The sequence below is a fragment of the Melopsittacus undulatus genome, chromosome 17 (assembly GCF_012275295.1).
Source record: "Melopsittacus undulatus isolate bMelUnd1 chromosome 17, bMelUnd1.mat.Z, whole genome shotgun sequence".
Classification (NCBI taxonomy): Eukaryota; Metazoa; Chordata; class Aves; order Psittaciformes; family Psittaculidae; genus Melopsittacus; species Melopsittacus undulatus.
Genome location: NC_047543.1, coordinates 4,762,550 through 4,780,083, shown reverse-complemented (window position 1 = coordinate 4,780,083; position 17,534 = coordinate 4,762,550). Strand labels below are relative to the sequence as shown.

The 17,534-nt window shown below is 45.4% G+C and overlaps 1 protein-coding gene across 1 annotated transcript; it reads right to left on the bottom strand.

The window, feature by feature from the left end:
* Nucleotides 1–754: 754 nt before the first annotated feature.
* Nucleotides 755–17,302, bottom strand: DDX42 (DEAD-box helicase 42). Its single transcript, XM_034070189.1, has 18 exons — nt 17,178–17,302; nt 15,469–15,705; nt 14,539–14,689; nt 13,950–14,011; nt 12,891–12,927; nt 11,373–11,522; nt 11,032–11,136; nt 10,375–10,494; nt 9,709–9,885; nt 8,926–9,054; nt 8,372–8,471; nt 7,988–8,035; nt 7,353–7,450; nt 5,849–6,125; nt 4,961–5,187; nt 4,248–4,358; nt 3,365–3,466; nt 755–2,719 (listed from the first exon to the last, which is right to left on the bottom strand). Exons 2-18 carry the CDS (start codon nt 15,687–15,689, stop codon nt 2,030–2,032), a joined length of 2,805 nt encoding a protein of 934 aa, XP_033926080.1. The 5' UTR covers nt 15,690–15,705; nt 17,178–17,302; the 3' UTR covers nt 755–2,029.
* Between the last annotated feature and the right edge of the window lie 232 nt (nt 17,303–17,534).

The following is a 17,534-nucleotide window of genomic DNA, read 5'->3' as shown; positions in this document are numbered from 1 at the left end:
AGCCGTCCAGGAAGGCAGGAGCAGATGGAAGCTTTAAACCATGGAGCTGTTTCTATCTTGTTCTGAAACTCAGATCTTTAATTGTGCAGAGTGATAAACCTCAAAGGTGAGAAAGGGGAATGGCCTGGAAACATGGAGATGGGCTTTGGACAAGGGCCTGTAGGGACAGGCCAAGGGGAATGGCTTGAACCTGCCAGAGAGGAGACTGAGATGAGCTCTTAGGCAGAAGCTCTTTTGTTGGAAGGTCCCTTCCAATGCAAACCAGTCTGGGTTTGCATGGATGCAGCAGCATCTAAACCCCTGCCACATCTGCCCTGGAACACACTTAATACTGAATATGCAGAGCTCAAACCAGTGCAATGAGGTTTCTGCCTAGACCATAATGAGAGAATTCAAGTGGAAGCTGTTTCAAACAACCCCAACAGATTAGAACCAGTGAAGGGGCCCAAACGAAGCAGTACACATGCAGGTCACATCACAAAACTGCTGCCAAGCTCTCTAGTGGCCCCAAGGAAGGCTGGGATGAGCACCATGCCCTTCCACTTGTAAAATGAAGGGGGAAAATCTCTTCCCCAGCAGGCTCTGAAGCTAAAATAGGGTTGGCAAAAGTTTGGGGTCAAAGATACTGCAAAAAACCCCACAGGAGTTCTTTTATCAACCATAATCCATCAATTCTGATGAAAGAAAAGGATGGAGATGCAGACACCAGACACCACCACAGCCAGAGGAGAATAAAAAGCAGGTGCTCTATAGCTTTGAACCAGTAATAAAACATTTACTAGAGCAAGCAGAAAGTAAATGCACAGCTGATAAAGAAAACATCACAATGTCACCAAAACCTGACCGATTCTGACCCTTCTTTCAGTAGAAACAAGACAGGGGTGGGTGCTGCCGTGTTCCAACAAAAGACTTCCTGCCTTACCTTTATGGTGCCAACAAAGAGTTAAAAAAAGGGGTAATACACACAACGAGTTAAAAACTGTCAAGCAGGATTTTACAGTTTTAACTACATGTGTCCAATATGGGGCGAGAGCCGAGTTGTTCCACTTCATCAGTTGCTTTTCAGGTTCTCCCTAAAGGCTTCTGAGAGCAGCAGGTCCCTGAATTACTGAGGGAAGCCTCTTCATTGAGCTATACTGCATGGGGGGCACCGGCCTTGGAGTAGTGTGGCTGTGCTGGATTCCCTTTTATGTCTTTCATTTGAAGAAAGCACTCAACCCTCTCATAACAGAGGGTGCACAGGCACAGCAGAGAGCCAAGTTTGCTATGCAGGCTTCCATCAACGTGAAGGGTAGCAGGAGAGAAGAGGTTCTTTAGAAGACCTGGGCAATGGGGTTGGGACTGATGTACTGACCACAGCCAAGCCAGGGAGTCCAGCCTGCACTAGAGGTGAATTTGGGGTTTGCTGGGGCTGGAGAAGGAGCCTTTGAACAGCTTCTTATAAACCAAAAACCAAGGAAAATCAGCTTCATCCCACCTTCAGCAATGCAAATTGATGGATCCATACGTGCTGGGATGTAAGGAGCAACCTGGAGGCCAAATTCTGTAGGGATAATATGTGAAAACAAGAAGAACTTGCCACACTGAACACACTGCTGAGAGAGCACTGTTTACCAGGTGGGTCCTGAGCATCTCAAGCTGTTACTTTTTAAGTGTGAATGCTGGTTAAGAAAAAGACTACTTTATACTTGCAGGGACAACAGTTTCTCCATGTTGAAGGCCATGAAACAGCTTCTTTCTTGGCAAGACCTGTTTAAATCCAGCAGTCACTTGAGCACTGAATGTTTAAAAGCAGAACCCAGGGAGCTTTATCAAGATGATTTCTCTTGGGTTAAAGCACTGTGTGTACACATCGTTAGAGAGAAGCTGTTTGCAGATGTACCGGCCCAGACTTGTGTGGGGAGTGTAGTTTGTATGGTTTCCTTCTCCTCCCCCAGCAGCTCAACCACCACTTACCAAACCCCCCCCAAATCCTCTGGCAAAAGGCAACACCACCTGCAGAGACCCCAGGCTGGGGCAACACCAGCTTTTAACTGTCCCACCGGCTCTTCTTCCGCTTTGGGGGCTCTGGCACAGCAAACCCATCTGTTTTGTTGTCTCGGTTGGTGGTGGCCTCCTTCCTGTTGTCACCATTCCTGCTCTCGTTGTTCCTCCCCTCGCTGCTGTTCCTGCTGTCGCCGTTGTTGCGGTTCCCACCGGCCCCATCGGGGAAGTGCCGGCTCTCCCCGTGGCGATGGTTGTCACCACCGTGGCGGCTGTCTCCGTGGCGGTAAACGTCACTGTGCCGACCACCTCCTTCCTGGTTGTAGCGACCACCGCCGTCCCCACGGCGCGGGGTCTCGTTGTGCCGACCGGGCCGGCTGTCGTTGTACCGTTCCCTGACCACACCACCGCCGGTACCGCCGGTGGTTGCAACACCACCACCACCGCTGCCCTCTCGACTGTTGGTGCTGGCACTTGTGTTGTTGAAGCCCTGTCCTCCGACACTTGGGAAGGTGGGGACGCTACTCAAAGTGCCTGTGCTGGTGAAGCCTGGCACACCCTTTGCCGCTGCGGTGGCTGCAAGTGGGGTCTCGGGGTTTGCTGTGTTTTGCTGGGCTGAACTGGTTGGTACTGAGTTCAAGCTCCCGGCGCTGGTCCAGCCGCTTGCCCCAGCAGCAGAGCTACCAGTCTTTTGATTGTTTAAGCTCGCAGCAACAAAGTGGCTCTTGTACTGGGACTGACAGGAAGAGACAGGGAGAAAGAAACAAGAGAACATGTTTGCCTTGGTGCTGCAGCACAAACCACACAGTCATGCACACAACAAGCCCATCTTGAATTCTGGGGAACCCCTAGGAAGGAGTTCCTATAAAAAGTCAGTCTTGGAGTGATTACACCCCTGCTGTGCTTAAAAACACAGAATTAGTAACAGGCATCTGCTACCAAACCACAGAAACAGGGGGACTCCTATGTTGTGGGGTTCATTTTTACACTGAAGAGAGTTTCTCTGTTCCCCATTCCTTTTGATTGCAATTACACTATTGCTGCTAAGCAACCTAAACAGGCTCAAGCCTAGGAGCAGGATCCAGAAGGGGAAGACAGCAAAGAGGCCCCTGAAAACAAAGTTTGGCAAATTAACTTTGTGCAGATGTGCTCAGCCCAACCTGCAGACTCATCCTGCCACTTTGGACTGCAATGCTGTGCATTTGCTCCAAGCAGAGGAGATGTGGCCACAGCTACAACTGCCCTGAAACCAACAGGGTTTCTGCATTTACAGGGGAGAAACAATGTAGTTGTCTTGAATCATTAGTAAATTAATAAAGTTTTTCCATGTTATGTCCCATTCTCTTCAGTTTGAACTTGGAGCACAAGTGCTGGAACCAACCTGAAAAGCTGCTTTCATTGCTGTAAGCCTGTCTCCCATTGCCCCAGTGGATGGCTTGTATGCCTCGTAGTTACTCATCACACTGTTGTTGTTTCCACGGTCCTAGGCAAAGAGACAAAGGGCAACTGAAGAGGTTTATCCAAAACACACACTTCCAGGTCAATCATCCTCTGAACCTACAGCAGCTCTGCACTCAATGAGTGTGTCTACTAAGGATGAGAAACTTCTGGGGAGCACTGAGCAGCGCAGCTCTTTGCCCCATGACCTGGAGGACAATGACAGGCTGCTCTAAGGTCTCCACACAACAATATAACCACACTTCCCAGCTCCTTGCAGTACAAGCAAAAGCAAAACGCAACCAAATGAAGATTGTCACAGAACTCATAGCCAAGACAAGGTGGAAAAGAAGTCATAGAGGCTGTGACTTGTGGAGAGATGCAGGACACAATGTGTTTTTAACATGTCTACAGTTAAACTGTCCCCACACACATTGGTAATAAGCTGGTTTCCTACCACAGACATACAATGGTACAGGTTCCTGATGCTGCAAGATCTTTTGCTGCCAAGAATCTGCCTGGAAATGCTTTTTGAAGTAACGTATTAGCATTTATTTGGCACTGGCAGTCTATTTTGGGAAGGATCTCCAAGCCTTCTGGATTGCTCTGGCCCTAAAGAAGGCAGCTCTTGAAAAGAGGGTAACACCACAGGGACAGTTTCACTTGGGATGTTTCTGATGCTAACTCTGGAAGACTCTGAGCTATGAAAACCTTTGAAAACAGAGGCTATACTCCAGTACTAAGGTTTTTTTACATTAAAGACCAGTCAATACTAAGTGTAAAAGTTCCAAGACTCTGCAACCAACTTCTTCAGCATCTCTACTTACAGAGTTTTCTGATCCCAGACCAGGACGTTCACGGTATCCTAAGCCACCACCACCAATATTCAGCTTCTTGCCTTTTCCTCCTTTGAAACGTGATTTTCGGAACCATGGATTCTGTACAAGAGAAGGACAAATCTCAACACAAGGAATAAGAAGCTTCATAAATGCCTTTGCTCTCTTGCAGCTCCACAAGGCAGCAAAAGACAAGAACTCAGAGCTGACAGTGGCACAAGCACAATTGCTTCAGCTATCTGCTACACCTATATATAGTGAGCCTGACAGGCAGCCCTGCCAAGCAGGTACAATGACCAAGCAACAACCGTTTCACAGAGTGAATGTCCCTGTAATTATGTTCTAGTTTAGCTTTCAGCTAAGCTGCATTGCCCAGGTGCCTGCCATAAATCCCTATTGAAAATCCAACTGTAATGAGATACTGGAGCGGGAGTGCTCTGCTGGCATCAGGCAGATCACAGCTCCTAATTTCACAGGCAGTGCCAGACCCCAGAATAGATTACATACTGCATTCCAAAACCTTCATGTCTTCATGGAGTCTTTCAAATGCCATTAAAAACGCTAGAAAACCTACTTAAAAATAGGATAGACCACCAAAAGGTCACTGCTCACACATGATGGAGCCAGAAACAAGTCCCTGAGCTCCTGATTCTGTGCTAATCATGAAGGGAACATTGCTCTACTCAAGCAGCTTTGCTTCATACCTGCATTGCTAAATCCAACAGTTCTTTGGAAACATGCTGATTAGCCCCTTCCAGGTTCCTGACAAGATCACCAGCAAAGTTACTGTCTTTAGGAGTCAGCAGAGTGTAGGCAACTCCCTTCTCGCCCGCTCTGCCGGTACGACCGATCCGATGGGTGTGAGTGTCTATGTCTCGAGCCACGTCGTAGTTGATGACAGTCTTAATGGAAGGAATATCTAACCCACGAGCTGTAATAAAAAGCATCATAGCGGGGAGTGTGATGATCCCAAATTAACTCAAAGCAAACCCATTCATACCAGCATATTGCTTCATTCTGCTCCAGCATACCAAAGGAGTTTGCACAGGAACACACCCCATGTAAGACGTTCTTCACAGGCTAAAACTCCCAAGCATAGTGATATCTCCTCTAACAGTAGTAAAAGTTACACTGATTCCCCAGGTCCACAGGGTTAGGGATGGAAAAGACCTCTTTATATGACTGTTTTTCCACTGAAGAGAGAGGGATTTATTAAAGAACACTGAAGTTCACTCTTTGGTCAGCTGAACATCTAGGTGCAAAAGCTCTTCTAGAGAAGGCTTCAAGCATGTTCATCTCCTCATCATTTAAGCATGCATAATGTGTCAGCTGATTAACAAAGAGCAGCTACTTCCTTAAGAAACAGCTTTTTTTCTTTCTGTATATTAAAAACTGTCAGACTGTAACAGAAACAACATCAGAAGACTTTAAAAATAACCCCCCAGCTAACACTGTGTACACGTGAAAAGCACCAGAAACACAGTGCCCAGCATGTGCAGAAGTCAACCCTGTTGCTTTCCACTGACATGTGCTGGCCTTGCTGCCCATATCCACAGCTCATAGGAGCTACTGTTACATAGAACATCACCTACCTGCCACATCAGTAGCTACCAGTATCGGGATCCCCTTCTTCTTAAATTCTGAAATGACTTTATTCCTCTCACTCTGGTCCATGTCACCATGAAGCAGCCCCAGATTATGATCCTCCTGCTTGAGGTTATTGGCCAACTCTTCTGCATTTGCCTTCTTGGTGACAAAGAGGAGAACACTGCCAGAAGATGTGAACTCCACGAGGCGTCGAGTCAGCCAGTTCCACTTGCTAGGGCCAGAGGGGAAAATCTCCACAATTTGAGTAACATCTTCGTTGGCCTAAGGGAGGAAATCAGACAAGATGTAAAGCAGGACAGAGAGGACAGTGTGGCAAACAAATGCAGAATGGAATGAGGAATTTCAACTACGTGTGAGAATAAACAGTGGAGAAACAGGGGAACAAAATCCTTCAGAAGAGATGTTAGCTCTTGTCTAACTGCTGACCACTTCTTTTTCACAGTTCAGATAAGGCAGAGGTTAAGCCTGAGAGAGGCAAAGTTCGGTCTTTGACATGATGCAGTTTAGCACCTTACTGATCTAAAGGTGGGTACTTGCAATTCAGATACTCTTGGGACAGATGCTATTAACATCTGAAATAAACTAAACAAGAGCAGGTCTGAGGTGCAAAGGATGCTCATCAGTAAGAGTTACTCATGTGGCCATCAGAGAAAGTACTCCTGCAAGCTGTGGCTTGCCCTGGGATCAGAAAGAGACTCCCTATACACTCTGTACTGCAAGTAACAGAAGTTTCTCTAAAAGATTTCATCTTTACACATTTAAATATGACTTATTTCAAGAATGATGCTCTCAGAGTAATAATTTAGCTCAGGGAATAGAAACCCTGTGAATGAACTGGGAAAGCTGCTGCTTTTCTTAAGCAAAATATAGGAAAAAGTTCCCCAGAAGGAAGGGCCTTCATGTAGCCATTGATTTGTTGGTAATGAAGGGATAGCTCAACATTCCTGATGGAGAAAAAGTAAAATTCAGAGAGATGGTTAAAAGAAAAGTGTTCTGAAGGTCACTTGGTGACATTTCTCAATAGTTTTCATGTATCAGAAGCAAAGTTTCTTCATAGCAAGTACACATCTGCTACTTTCTCAGCTTACTACCAGATCCCTCTCCTGCTAATAGATCAGCTGCTACTGTCAAGCAAGCCTAGAATCAACATTCTCACGTGAACCAACTGAAAGACATTACAGTCTGAGATCCAAAGCCTTCCCTGCAAAAGCTGCAATTGCTCAGTTATACTTTTGAGACAAAAGGATATACCCATTGATCCAGCCTAATGAAATCAATCCCTGCATTAATGTTGTTTCACTCCTTGATGAAACCTTCCATCACTGCAAGGGTCAGAAAGGTCAATACCAAACACCAATCTTTACTATTATTTGTTAAGCACAAAGTGGTTACTCTTAAACAATGACTACTGCAGTTTAACTTCAATTTCAAACAAGAGGAGCAGAAGGCTTCGTTTCTCTGCTGGATTCAGAAGTATCATGGAATTACCTCTCCAATGTCTCCCTGAACAACTCGGATGGGGTCAATCAGAATATCCCGGGCCAATTTCTCAATCTTCTTACGGAAAGTGGCACTGAACAAGAGGGCTGAAAGAGAAACAGTATTTGAACTCCTTGAAAAAACAACTTCCTTTCAGAACTGTGGGCACAGACCCTATCAGTGAGGACCTGCAGGACTGTACCAGATGTCAGGGCTCTGAAGCTACAGTCTGTTTTACCAGTTCTATTGAAAATTATCCACTTTAGAATCCCTCAAAGTGCAAACACATTTCACAGCACCAGAAATAAGAAGTCAATAATATGTGGCACTGCTGTGAACTTGCTTTCACAGCAGCTTAGAACACAGGCTCTCAAAGCATATGAACATTCACTCAGCTGATCATCTTCTCTCTGAGTAAAGTGTGTGGAGGGATTACAGACTGATGAACCATGTGGTTCAGTGCCCACACTTCACAAGTGCTCCCTCCCAACAGCCCACACAGAGAATGACACCAGTGGACTTTTGAGACAGTCTCATTGTGCGGCTGTGTCTAGCACAGGAAATCCCAGCTCTGTTCCAGTCCTATCTGGCAGTCACCAGCCTCCTTTGACTCTCAGTTTACTTTGAGACATGCGTCTACTTACTCTGCCTGTCAGGACGGACGTGGTTTGCGATGGATCTGACCTGATATTCTGGAGAAGAGAGGAAAAAACCCTCTGGTCAACATTGTGCTCATTAATGAGTAAAGTAACTCAAAATGCAACTTTGTTCATGCAACTTGAAGTGCCCAAAAGTTATTTAAGCAACTCTAAGATAAAAATCAAGGGTTTTGAACTTCAGCATCAACAGGACTTTGCTGATCTCTTAATAGCAACAGATATTAGACCTTTAAATATGAGCTTTATCTATAAAGCATTTGCTTACTGTATTTACAGATATACGGAGCTACAGATGTTACAAACAGTTCTACAAAGCTGGGAACTGGACACTGCTGCTTTCCAAAACAGGGACCTTTGTTCATTACATACCAAACCCCATATCAAACATTCTGTCAGCTTCATCAAACACAAGGTAAGTGACTCTTTGAAGGTTTGTAGCTTTCTTTTTCACATGATCAATCAAACGACCCTATCAAAAGACAAAACAAGTTTTTAAAGCATATTTAACAAACTCTTTCCTTCAGCCATTAGTTGCTCAGTTTTGCCCACGTTCACAACTAGTTTCTGCAATAAGCAAAGCCAGATGACAACTGTGCTCATTCAAATCCCTGGTTCAGCACCAACACCTGTTCTGATTCAGTGTTTCAGCCCTTCACAGGCTTTAAACTGATTCAGGAAAATGGCACTCAATTTCATTACATTCTGGGTATTTTCTTCATGAATTTAAGGCTCAGCTAGCAGAAGATGGTATCATGCACAACTGACACTGATTCAAGCAGATCTTGCTCTCAACATCTGATAGCCTGTGAAGAACTTAAATTTCAGTGATGAGAGAATGAATTCTGTATCACCAATGGTATTTAAAAATCAATCAGCTTCAGTTAAGCAACAAAAACTGGTCCTGTGTGCATACAGGTACTTACTGGTGTGCAAACAACTATCTCTGCCCCCTCCTGGAGGGCTTTGGCTTGCTCCCACATGCTTCCTCCTCCATACACAGCTACAGAGCGCAGATTATATGCCTTCCCAAAGCGCTTACATTCCGAGTGGATCTGAGGATTTTAAACAAAGCACATCACAGTTCATGTTAAACAGATCTGAGAAAACCTACCCCACAGATACAGTCCAGCTCCTGAAATCCACTTTGCAGCCTAATAACTTAATATAAATAATGAAATTATTCAGAAATCCTCAGGGATGAATAATAATTTCCAGTAATTTGAGAAATGTACTTAAGGCATCCACTGGGAGACTTTAAAACACTCTTCCAGTACCTAAAGGGGGCCTACAGGAAACCTGGAGAAGGGCTTTGGACAAGGGCCTATAGGGACAGGACAAGGGGAATGGCTTTAACCTGCCCGAGGGGAGACTGAGCTGAGCTCTTAGGCACAAGCTCTTCCCTGTGAGGGTGCTGAGGCGCTGGCACAGGGTGCCCAGAGAAGCTGTGGCTGCCCTATCCCTGGCAGTGTTCAAGGTCAGGTTGGACGGGACTGGGAACAAGCTGCTCTAGTGTGAGGCACCCCTGCCCATGGCAGCGATTAGAACTGGATGATCCTAAGGTCCCTTCCAACCCAAGCCATTCTGTGATTCTAGATCCAGCTGTAATTTAAACTGCAGGCTCTATCCTTTTACACACACAATTTGTGGCAATGAATCCACAGTATTCAAACTGAGACTGTATGGCACATACTTTACTACACACCTACCTGTTGGCAAAGCTCTCTGGTTGGGCAGACAATGACTGCAATGGGACCATCCCCCGGCTCAAGCTCCTTTTGATCCATGATATGAATCAGCATTGGCCAGATGAAGGCTGCTGTTTTTCCACTTCCAGTCTTAGCTATTCCAATCATATCTCTGCCACTTAGTGCAACTGGAACACCCTAAAAATAAGGAGATTCTAAACCCACGTTATGCCAACCATAGCACATTCTTGTGTATGTATCACATGAAAACTCAAATAACAAGAGGAAAACACACTGCAGAGGAGTCACAGCAACATCCATCCATGCTTACAGTTTCATTGCCAAGTTTATATCTGAATTAGACTGTTTTAAGGGCTGCAATTTTTATGTTATCACTCTTAGGGTCCTGTATGAAATCAGTGCTTGGGCACAGTACAACATCCCAAGGATACATCTACATGTACACAAACACAACTTGTCCAGCTGTAACACTGCTAAAACCAAACTCTCTGAGCCTATTCTTTCTGTAGTCCTGAAATGTTCAGTTGATCCCTAGTAAAATACAAATCATTCTTTGTGACAGCTTTACATAGGAAACTAGAAATGCATACACCATCATATGGACCATGGGACCTTTGTGCTGTGTTATTAGTTCTCTTTAGATGTTAGAGAAGCAACAACACTCACCTGACATTGTATAGGAGTAGGTTGGGTATACTCAGATTTCCTAATTTGATGCATAAGCTGCTCATCAAACCCAAAATGAGCAAAACTACTGCCAGGCCTTGGAGGAGCAGCACCGGAGACCTTAGGAACAGAAACACATCATGGTTTATGAACAGCAAGAGAAACAAAATATGAGGAACAAAGGTGTCTCTGCCTCTGAAAATGGCTTTTTACTTTTTGAATAGAGGTTCAGTTCAAGTAGATGCAAATTCCATGTCTGTAAACAGGACTTTCAGTTACAGAAATGGAGATAAATTGTCACTAACATCCCCTCTACCTCCTTGTATAATTGGTGTTCTTCCCCAGATAATTCCCTTCATAAAAAGTCGCCACACCACCTTGTCACAAATGGCATATAATATTCCCAGTTTCCATTCCTAGCTCTGGAGTTCTTTACTCCAAGTGTAACCATGCAACTGGCAAACTGCAGTACCCAAACTGACAAATCCGGAGAAGACTTTCAAGAACTGCTAAGGAAAATCAAGATCTCTTACATCAAAGCCACCAAAGTTGGCTGAGAGGCTGGAGTTTCCTGGGAAAATCTTCATTAAAATTATTAAGACAGCCCAAAACAAAGAGTTAAAAGGTCCCAGGAGGATAGTTTTGTGACCAGCTTACCCGGAGATTTAGCTTATGACGTAGATCTATCACTTGCTGTGCTGTGAGACTTGTGATCTCCTCATGCTCATCATAGAAATTCTTCTCAAATGGTGGATATTCAATCTGCAAGAGCAATCAGTCAGTTAGTCCAGGACCCCAAATTCTCCCTCTTTCCACTTTGTTTTGGTGAGGAAGCATCTTTTCCCTCAGAAGTTCTTAACTGTCTGCAAGAACATTGAAGCCATTTCAAGGATCATTAGTGTGACCTGAGGCACGACACTGAACTATGAGAGGGATGGAAGCATTTTAATCTGCATCTGAGCTCCTGCTTTCTAGAATGGAATAATCTTCCTTCCTACCTCTGAGTGGTCAATAGGTGGAAGAGGGTCAATGATTTTTTTGGATGGTGCAATTGGATTCCCATCACTATCATACTCCAGGTTATCCTCTTCCTCTTCTTGGACCACACCAGCAGTGGGGTTTTCAGCCATGTAGCGAAAATAAGCTTCCTGCAGCAAAACAGATCCGTAAAATCACACACAATAGGATGCAGAAATACTACTCCATTTGTTTAAGTGATGTATACACTAAATGGCTGTTTGCTTTCACACCCACCATTGAGGAAACAAACCCATGCTCACTAGAACTGATTCTTCTAATAAATACCAACAATTACGTCCAGAAGGACAATATCACCAATGAAGAATGTAACTACAGTGTCAGACCACAAAATGCTTTGAAAACCCAAACTTCTATGTCTGCTCAACAGCTCCTTCTACAAAGACTTGTTATGCTTTACCAGAAGAATCTATTCTTTTTTCCACATGAATATAGTACAAACACGCGGGTTTTAAAACAGAGAACACAATGTTACTAAGCATATGACATTCACTTCTTTTCCTATGCCAAATGCAGTTTCTCCACTTCCCCTAATTAGACTTTAAGAAATGAAAGTGTATCTATTTTTCACTGAGAGAGTCAACAGCAAATGGGCGTCCTTCAACACCAGCCCAAGTCAGAAGTCACTGTCACCACTGTCCCATGCCATCCTTACAGCTCACAAACACCAAATCTCACTGGCACACCAAGACATTCTCAAGGAGAAAACAGAACTCACTCAACTGCCAAGCAAATATTAAAGATCAGATCTTTAAAGCAAGGATCAATTACTGGTATATGGATACACTCATCCGGGGTTTTAATTTACATGGCAAATTAGCACGCATAGATACAACACACCTGAACAACAGCTGTCTCCAGGTGTAAGTCACCCTTGCTCAAACTTCAGCACTCTCCAAACTGGAAGCAAAGGGCCAGAGGCCAGACAACCCTTCCACACTCTGTGTTACTGTGAGTAACACAACAGCTGTTAATTACAACTTAGTAAGTCTTTCCTCTTCATTTATTACTTCTGTTACAGTGATGCTTATAATCCTCAATCAGAACTGGAAAATAAACTAAATAGAGAGCAAAAAAACCTGATCCTTGCCCTGAACAGACATGAAATTTCACTGCAAATAGCCTCCACAGTTTAACAGCCTCTCACTGGTGCTCCAGGCTAGTGGATTCTAATGTCAAATTTGACAAGAGATTGAAAAACCAGTACAGGACGCTGAAGTTCAAACTGACTGGAAAAAATCTTCTTAAACAGAGTACAAAAAGAATGAAATCAGCTCCTAATATTCTTCTTTTTTTAGTGAAACACCTGGAAGGGTAGAGACAGCAGGGCAAGCACTAGAGCTTCCTGCTGAACTGTCCATATACTGCGCATGACACTGGAGTTGTGTTTGTACCTAGTTGTTCTAGATTTGGGGAGGGAAGGGAAAAAGAAAACAAAACAACAAAGAAGAAGATAGAAAGACTGCATAGGAACTCACTTGGTCATCTTCCTCTTCAATGTCATCTCGAATACCCCTGGAAAAACAAGCGGAGAAAAAAAAAACTTCCCTGCAAGTGTTCCACAGACTCAGCTCTGTACTTTCATGTGCTAAGTGCTGAGCTCCATCCTTCGTGGAAGACACAACACTAACAACTCAGTAACATTTATAATCCCAACCCATGGAGTTTGCATATTTGGTTCCAACCAGAGCAGCGACCCTGCAAAGACTTCTTTTACTTCTATTAAAGAGATTGAAAGATTAGGACTCCGTCTTCCCAGTAGAAGCCACATCAAAGATCATCCTGGTCTAAGCTCTTGATGCTACGGAAGTCCCATAACTGAAGAGGAATATCAGCCAGGAAGTGCCAATCCAGTTCAGAACTTCCCCAGGTGGTCATTTGGATCCGGTGTTCTGTTTCAGGACCATGTATAATCTGATCAACCCCATGCAATGCAAGTTCTACCAATGTATCTGACATTTCTATCAAGAATCAACAGCATCATTATTTTCCTTGGTCAAAACAGATAAGCTTCCCAAATGTAAACGGTTTTTAAAGTCCAAATGAAGTTATTCCCAATTGCCACATGCTACCCAGTACCTCTGCTTTACAGGGAATCTCTTCAAACCTAGTTTACAAGAACCTCCAGTACTAAAGGTACAGCAGCAGGGAGTTATTTTGTTCACAGACATGCAAATCTAAACTAAACCATGCTGATCACTGCAAGGATGTGGAAAGAAGAAAAACCTATTTCAGGCTGCTCTGGAAGGCTGTACAACGTGCTGCTCCACTTTGGGTGGCCTAGAAAAGCTTCTCACGTGAGGGAACTCTCAGTGTTACATTTTACTGTAGGATGCCACTATGGATTCTTCCCTCCTGGTATTCAATTTTTACTGCTCAGATCTTTATCCATGGGGGATATCATGCGCTGGTTAATGCTGGTTACTTGGTGTACATTATACTGGCTACAGAACAATCACCATCAACAAAATGCATTGGAATCCTCTTAGCACCACACAAGACACGGGCAGGCATGGGAAGTATAAAAGAGAACTTACTTAGCATTCTTTTTTTCCTTGTCCTTATCTTCGAGCCTCTTCATGTCTCGAGCAGCTTGATCCTAACAGGTCATAAAATGACAACATGATAAAAAGACAAGATGATGAAACTTGCAAGGGAAAAATGTTCCTATATAACTAGACCATCATGCCAGAGACAACACTTTTTGGACTCAACTTTCTCTTGCTCCATATCCTATCATGCTAAATAAATCCTCCTACTAATACCTTTGAAATCTCTATACTTAAATTCATGGCATTGTTGCTGAAAAAATACATTCTCTGCATTCATCCTGAAAACACGGTGCTCGAATCCAGCTAATAACAGAACTGTGGCTTACAAACAGCTCCCGAGGAATACAAACCCCTGCAATTCAGGCAGTGAAAAATGCACAAAACCTTCATTTCATAGTCAGAGGCATACGAAGCTCTTTGTTGCATTGTTTGGACATGCTCTAATTCACATGGCACCAAAAGGTAACTGACAACCTGAACACAGCTGCCAAAGGCAGGAGAGACATTTGTTACTCCTGACTGGGGAGAAGTAAGGCCACATAAATGAATAAACACTTCAGGAGCCAGGTCTTGCCTCCACTTCAGCCATGAATGCCTCCAGAGGATCATCATCACTGTCAGAGTCTGCTGATTTGGAATGAAACTGCTGGCGAGTGGGGGAATTCTCTGCAGGAATGTATGGCAAATCCACATTGCTGGAATCTTCCTCTTCATCCTCAAAGTACCTGAAAAGAAACAACTGTCCAGTCAGCACATGGTGGGTTAAAGCAGGTGACCTCTGAAGGTCCAAACCCAAACTAGTCTATAAGGCCATGGTCTACAGCACTGTGGTGCCTCTCAGGGTTTTCAAGTCAAGTTTCCTACACAGAGATGGATCATACCACCACTATGTACACAAGAAAAGATGTTGAGATTTACAATCATTCATGTTAGAGGCTAAAAGTGGCAGCAGGGCAATGAGATATGATGAAACTGATCTTGTGGAGTGGCTTTCCCAGGCCAGTGAACATGGGAGGTTTTTCTGATCTCCCTCCTGTTCAACACATTTATGCAGCTAGCAGAAGGGTCAGTAAAGAGTTGTGGAGCTGAATGTTTCTCTGTACAAAAGACACCCAAATTTATCCCTCTTGCTCCAATTCCAAACATACCAGAGTGTGAATAAGATTGAGCTGAGGTATGTTCTTAGAGAACATACTCACAGCTCCCTGTGGACTGCTGCAGTCTTTTAACTCTATTTAGAGGCAAGGATGTGTTATTATTCTCATTTTACAGATGATGTAAAGGCTAAGTCATTGGCTCAGGGTGATGCCAAAAGTTTACTGCAGAGAAGGGATTGGGTTCCTGCAGGCAACCAGCTCCACTTCTCTTGACACTGCTGTTGTAAAGCTACCAGGGTTCTGCAACACCATAACCCTCATAGATGTCCCAGAGACATTCCCTGACTTTGGAAACTTTCAAACACCACAATCTCGAGCTGGATAAACACAGCAATAATGGGACTTACGCATTTTCTTCATCAAAATTTGCTCGCTTTGACCCAATCTTGTAGAAAGAAGGCAACTGAGGAGGTCCTGATTTTGCAAATGCAGCAGAAGAACCGGCTGTTCCAAAAGCACTGTGAGACTGCTGAGAGAGCTTCGGCTCCTCCTTCTTCCCAGGTGTTATGGCAAAGCCACCAAACCCAAAGCCTCTCTTAGTACCAGGTCCACCTTTGTTCCAATTCATGATGTCCCCAGTGTATCTGTTAAAACCAGAAAAGACAAATTAACACTCTGCTTTGGACAGTTCTAGATCTAACTGTCACTGGTTTTCTTGGATTCCTTCAGGCATGACAGACACTTGCAGAAATGTGAATGATGAGTTTGATCTCCTTCCCAAAAAGCATCAGGCTTTGTTCTTTTCCTGTAGGTATAAACACATCCACAACTGTCTTCCGAAACAGACTGTGTCCCTCAGTGATTACTTCAGCATCTTTAAGATGCTACTTATCTTCTCTGTTTTGCAACCTAAACCAAACAAACCCAAGGCCAGAACTTTGAACATCAGGAGGGACAAGAGATGAAAGAGCAGCTCAGTTACATACTCTGCATGTCCTTACAGTACCATCCTCAAGTGTTTCATGGCTTCATAAACATCACACTACTGCAACCCAACAGCTCTAGAAAACAAGCCCAAAGCAAACCTCCTCTCTGAGACAAGGCATGCTTCTGCCAAAGTCAGCTTCCTCTCCTCAAGAGAGCACCTTTAGCCACATGTATGTTCCAAGTTGGATGAAGAGAAGGCTGAACTGACAGACTAAAGTGTATCCTTCCCATTGCAAGCAATATATCTCACCTGCAAAGTCAACTCAGTCATCCCTTCAAGGCAGCCAAGGAGATTATGACGCCCAAAGCTTTCAAGTGCATTATAATTAGATGGCCCACAGGTTATGAGTCTTATTAAACAGATTCTCACATTCAGCCAGAATCAGAAACAACTTCAAAATAACCTGAGAAGAAACAGTGCTGCTGCTCCCTGTGCAGAGCATTCACCAGTTTAGGACTTGTTCAGTGAACCTCAATCCAGACCGGAGCTCACCAGAAGGCTTTGGGGGAAGCTGCTGCTCAGCCCCTCATGGCAGCAGCTTGGGCTGGTGTCCTGCTCTCCCACTTGCACCTCACAGCTTCCACAGCCGCAGATGCGGCAGGTAAGAGATCAAAACGTACAACAACCGGATGAGAGGTGCAGGCAGCACATCAGGTAAGCTTTTAAGCTCCAGTATCTGCTTTTAAGCACTCTTCCTCACTGTTACCGACTTTTGTCCTGCCTCTACCCCAGAAAACAACCAGAACGCTTCTTTCACGCTGTCACACAGCTCCCAAACGACAAAGTTTGCTCTGTTGGCCCCCGGAGCCGGTTCCTACGGGACACGGCGGCACCACCGGCTCTCAAGCGCCGCTCCAAGGCACAAACCCCTCCTCCGGCCCCCCCGGCTCTGCGGGCACGGAGCACGGAGCCCCGGCTGCTCCCAGACGGGACCCCCCGCACCGAGACCGCAACTCGCCCTCACCACACCGCGGGCCCACAGCACGGGGGCGGGCCCTTTGTGCGGGCCAGGCCGAGCCCGCACTAGGCCGCAGTCCCTGCCGCTCCCACCATCCGGATGGGACCCAGGGTGTCCGGTAGGGAAGGAGCGGCCGCACCGCCCGGCCCGGCCCCGAGCCCCTCACTCACCCCTCGGCCACCGCAGCCGCCGCTCCCCCGGTTACCGGGGCGGGGGGGAAAAGGGGAGGGGGGGAGACGCGACGCTACGACGTACGCACGGTACGTGCATGGCGCGCTGAGGTCAGCGCGCACGCCGCGGGAGCATGCGCGGTGGTAGAGGGGAAGCCACGGGAGGCGGGCGGAGGAACCGGGAGCGCCCGGAGCCACTCCGGTTGTGCGGCGTGACCGGTTGTCCGGTGTGACCGGTTGTGCGGCGTGACCGGTTGTCCGGTGTGACCGGTTGTGCGGTGTGACCGGTTGTCCGGTGTGACCGGTTGTCCGGTGTGACCGGTTGTGCGGTGTGACCGGTTGTCCGGTGTGACCGGT

What these genes read in the sequence shown, in the direction of transcription:
- DDX42 (XM_034070189.1), bottom strand. Translation starts at nt 15,689, where the DNA reads ATGAATTGGAACAAAGGTGGACCTGGTACTAAGAGAGGCTTTGGGTTT. An exon ending in TTGAAGAGGAAGATGACCAA is followed by an intron (nt 11,523 to 12,890) that starts GTGAGTTCCTAT and finishes GTTTTGCTGCAG; the next exon opens with GAAGCTTATTTTCGCTACAT. An exon ending in AGATAGTTGTTTGCACACCA is followed by an intron (nt 8,472 to 8,925) that starts GTAAGTACCTGT and finishes GTCTTTTGATAG; the next exon opens with GGTCGTTTGATTGATCATGT.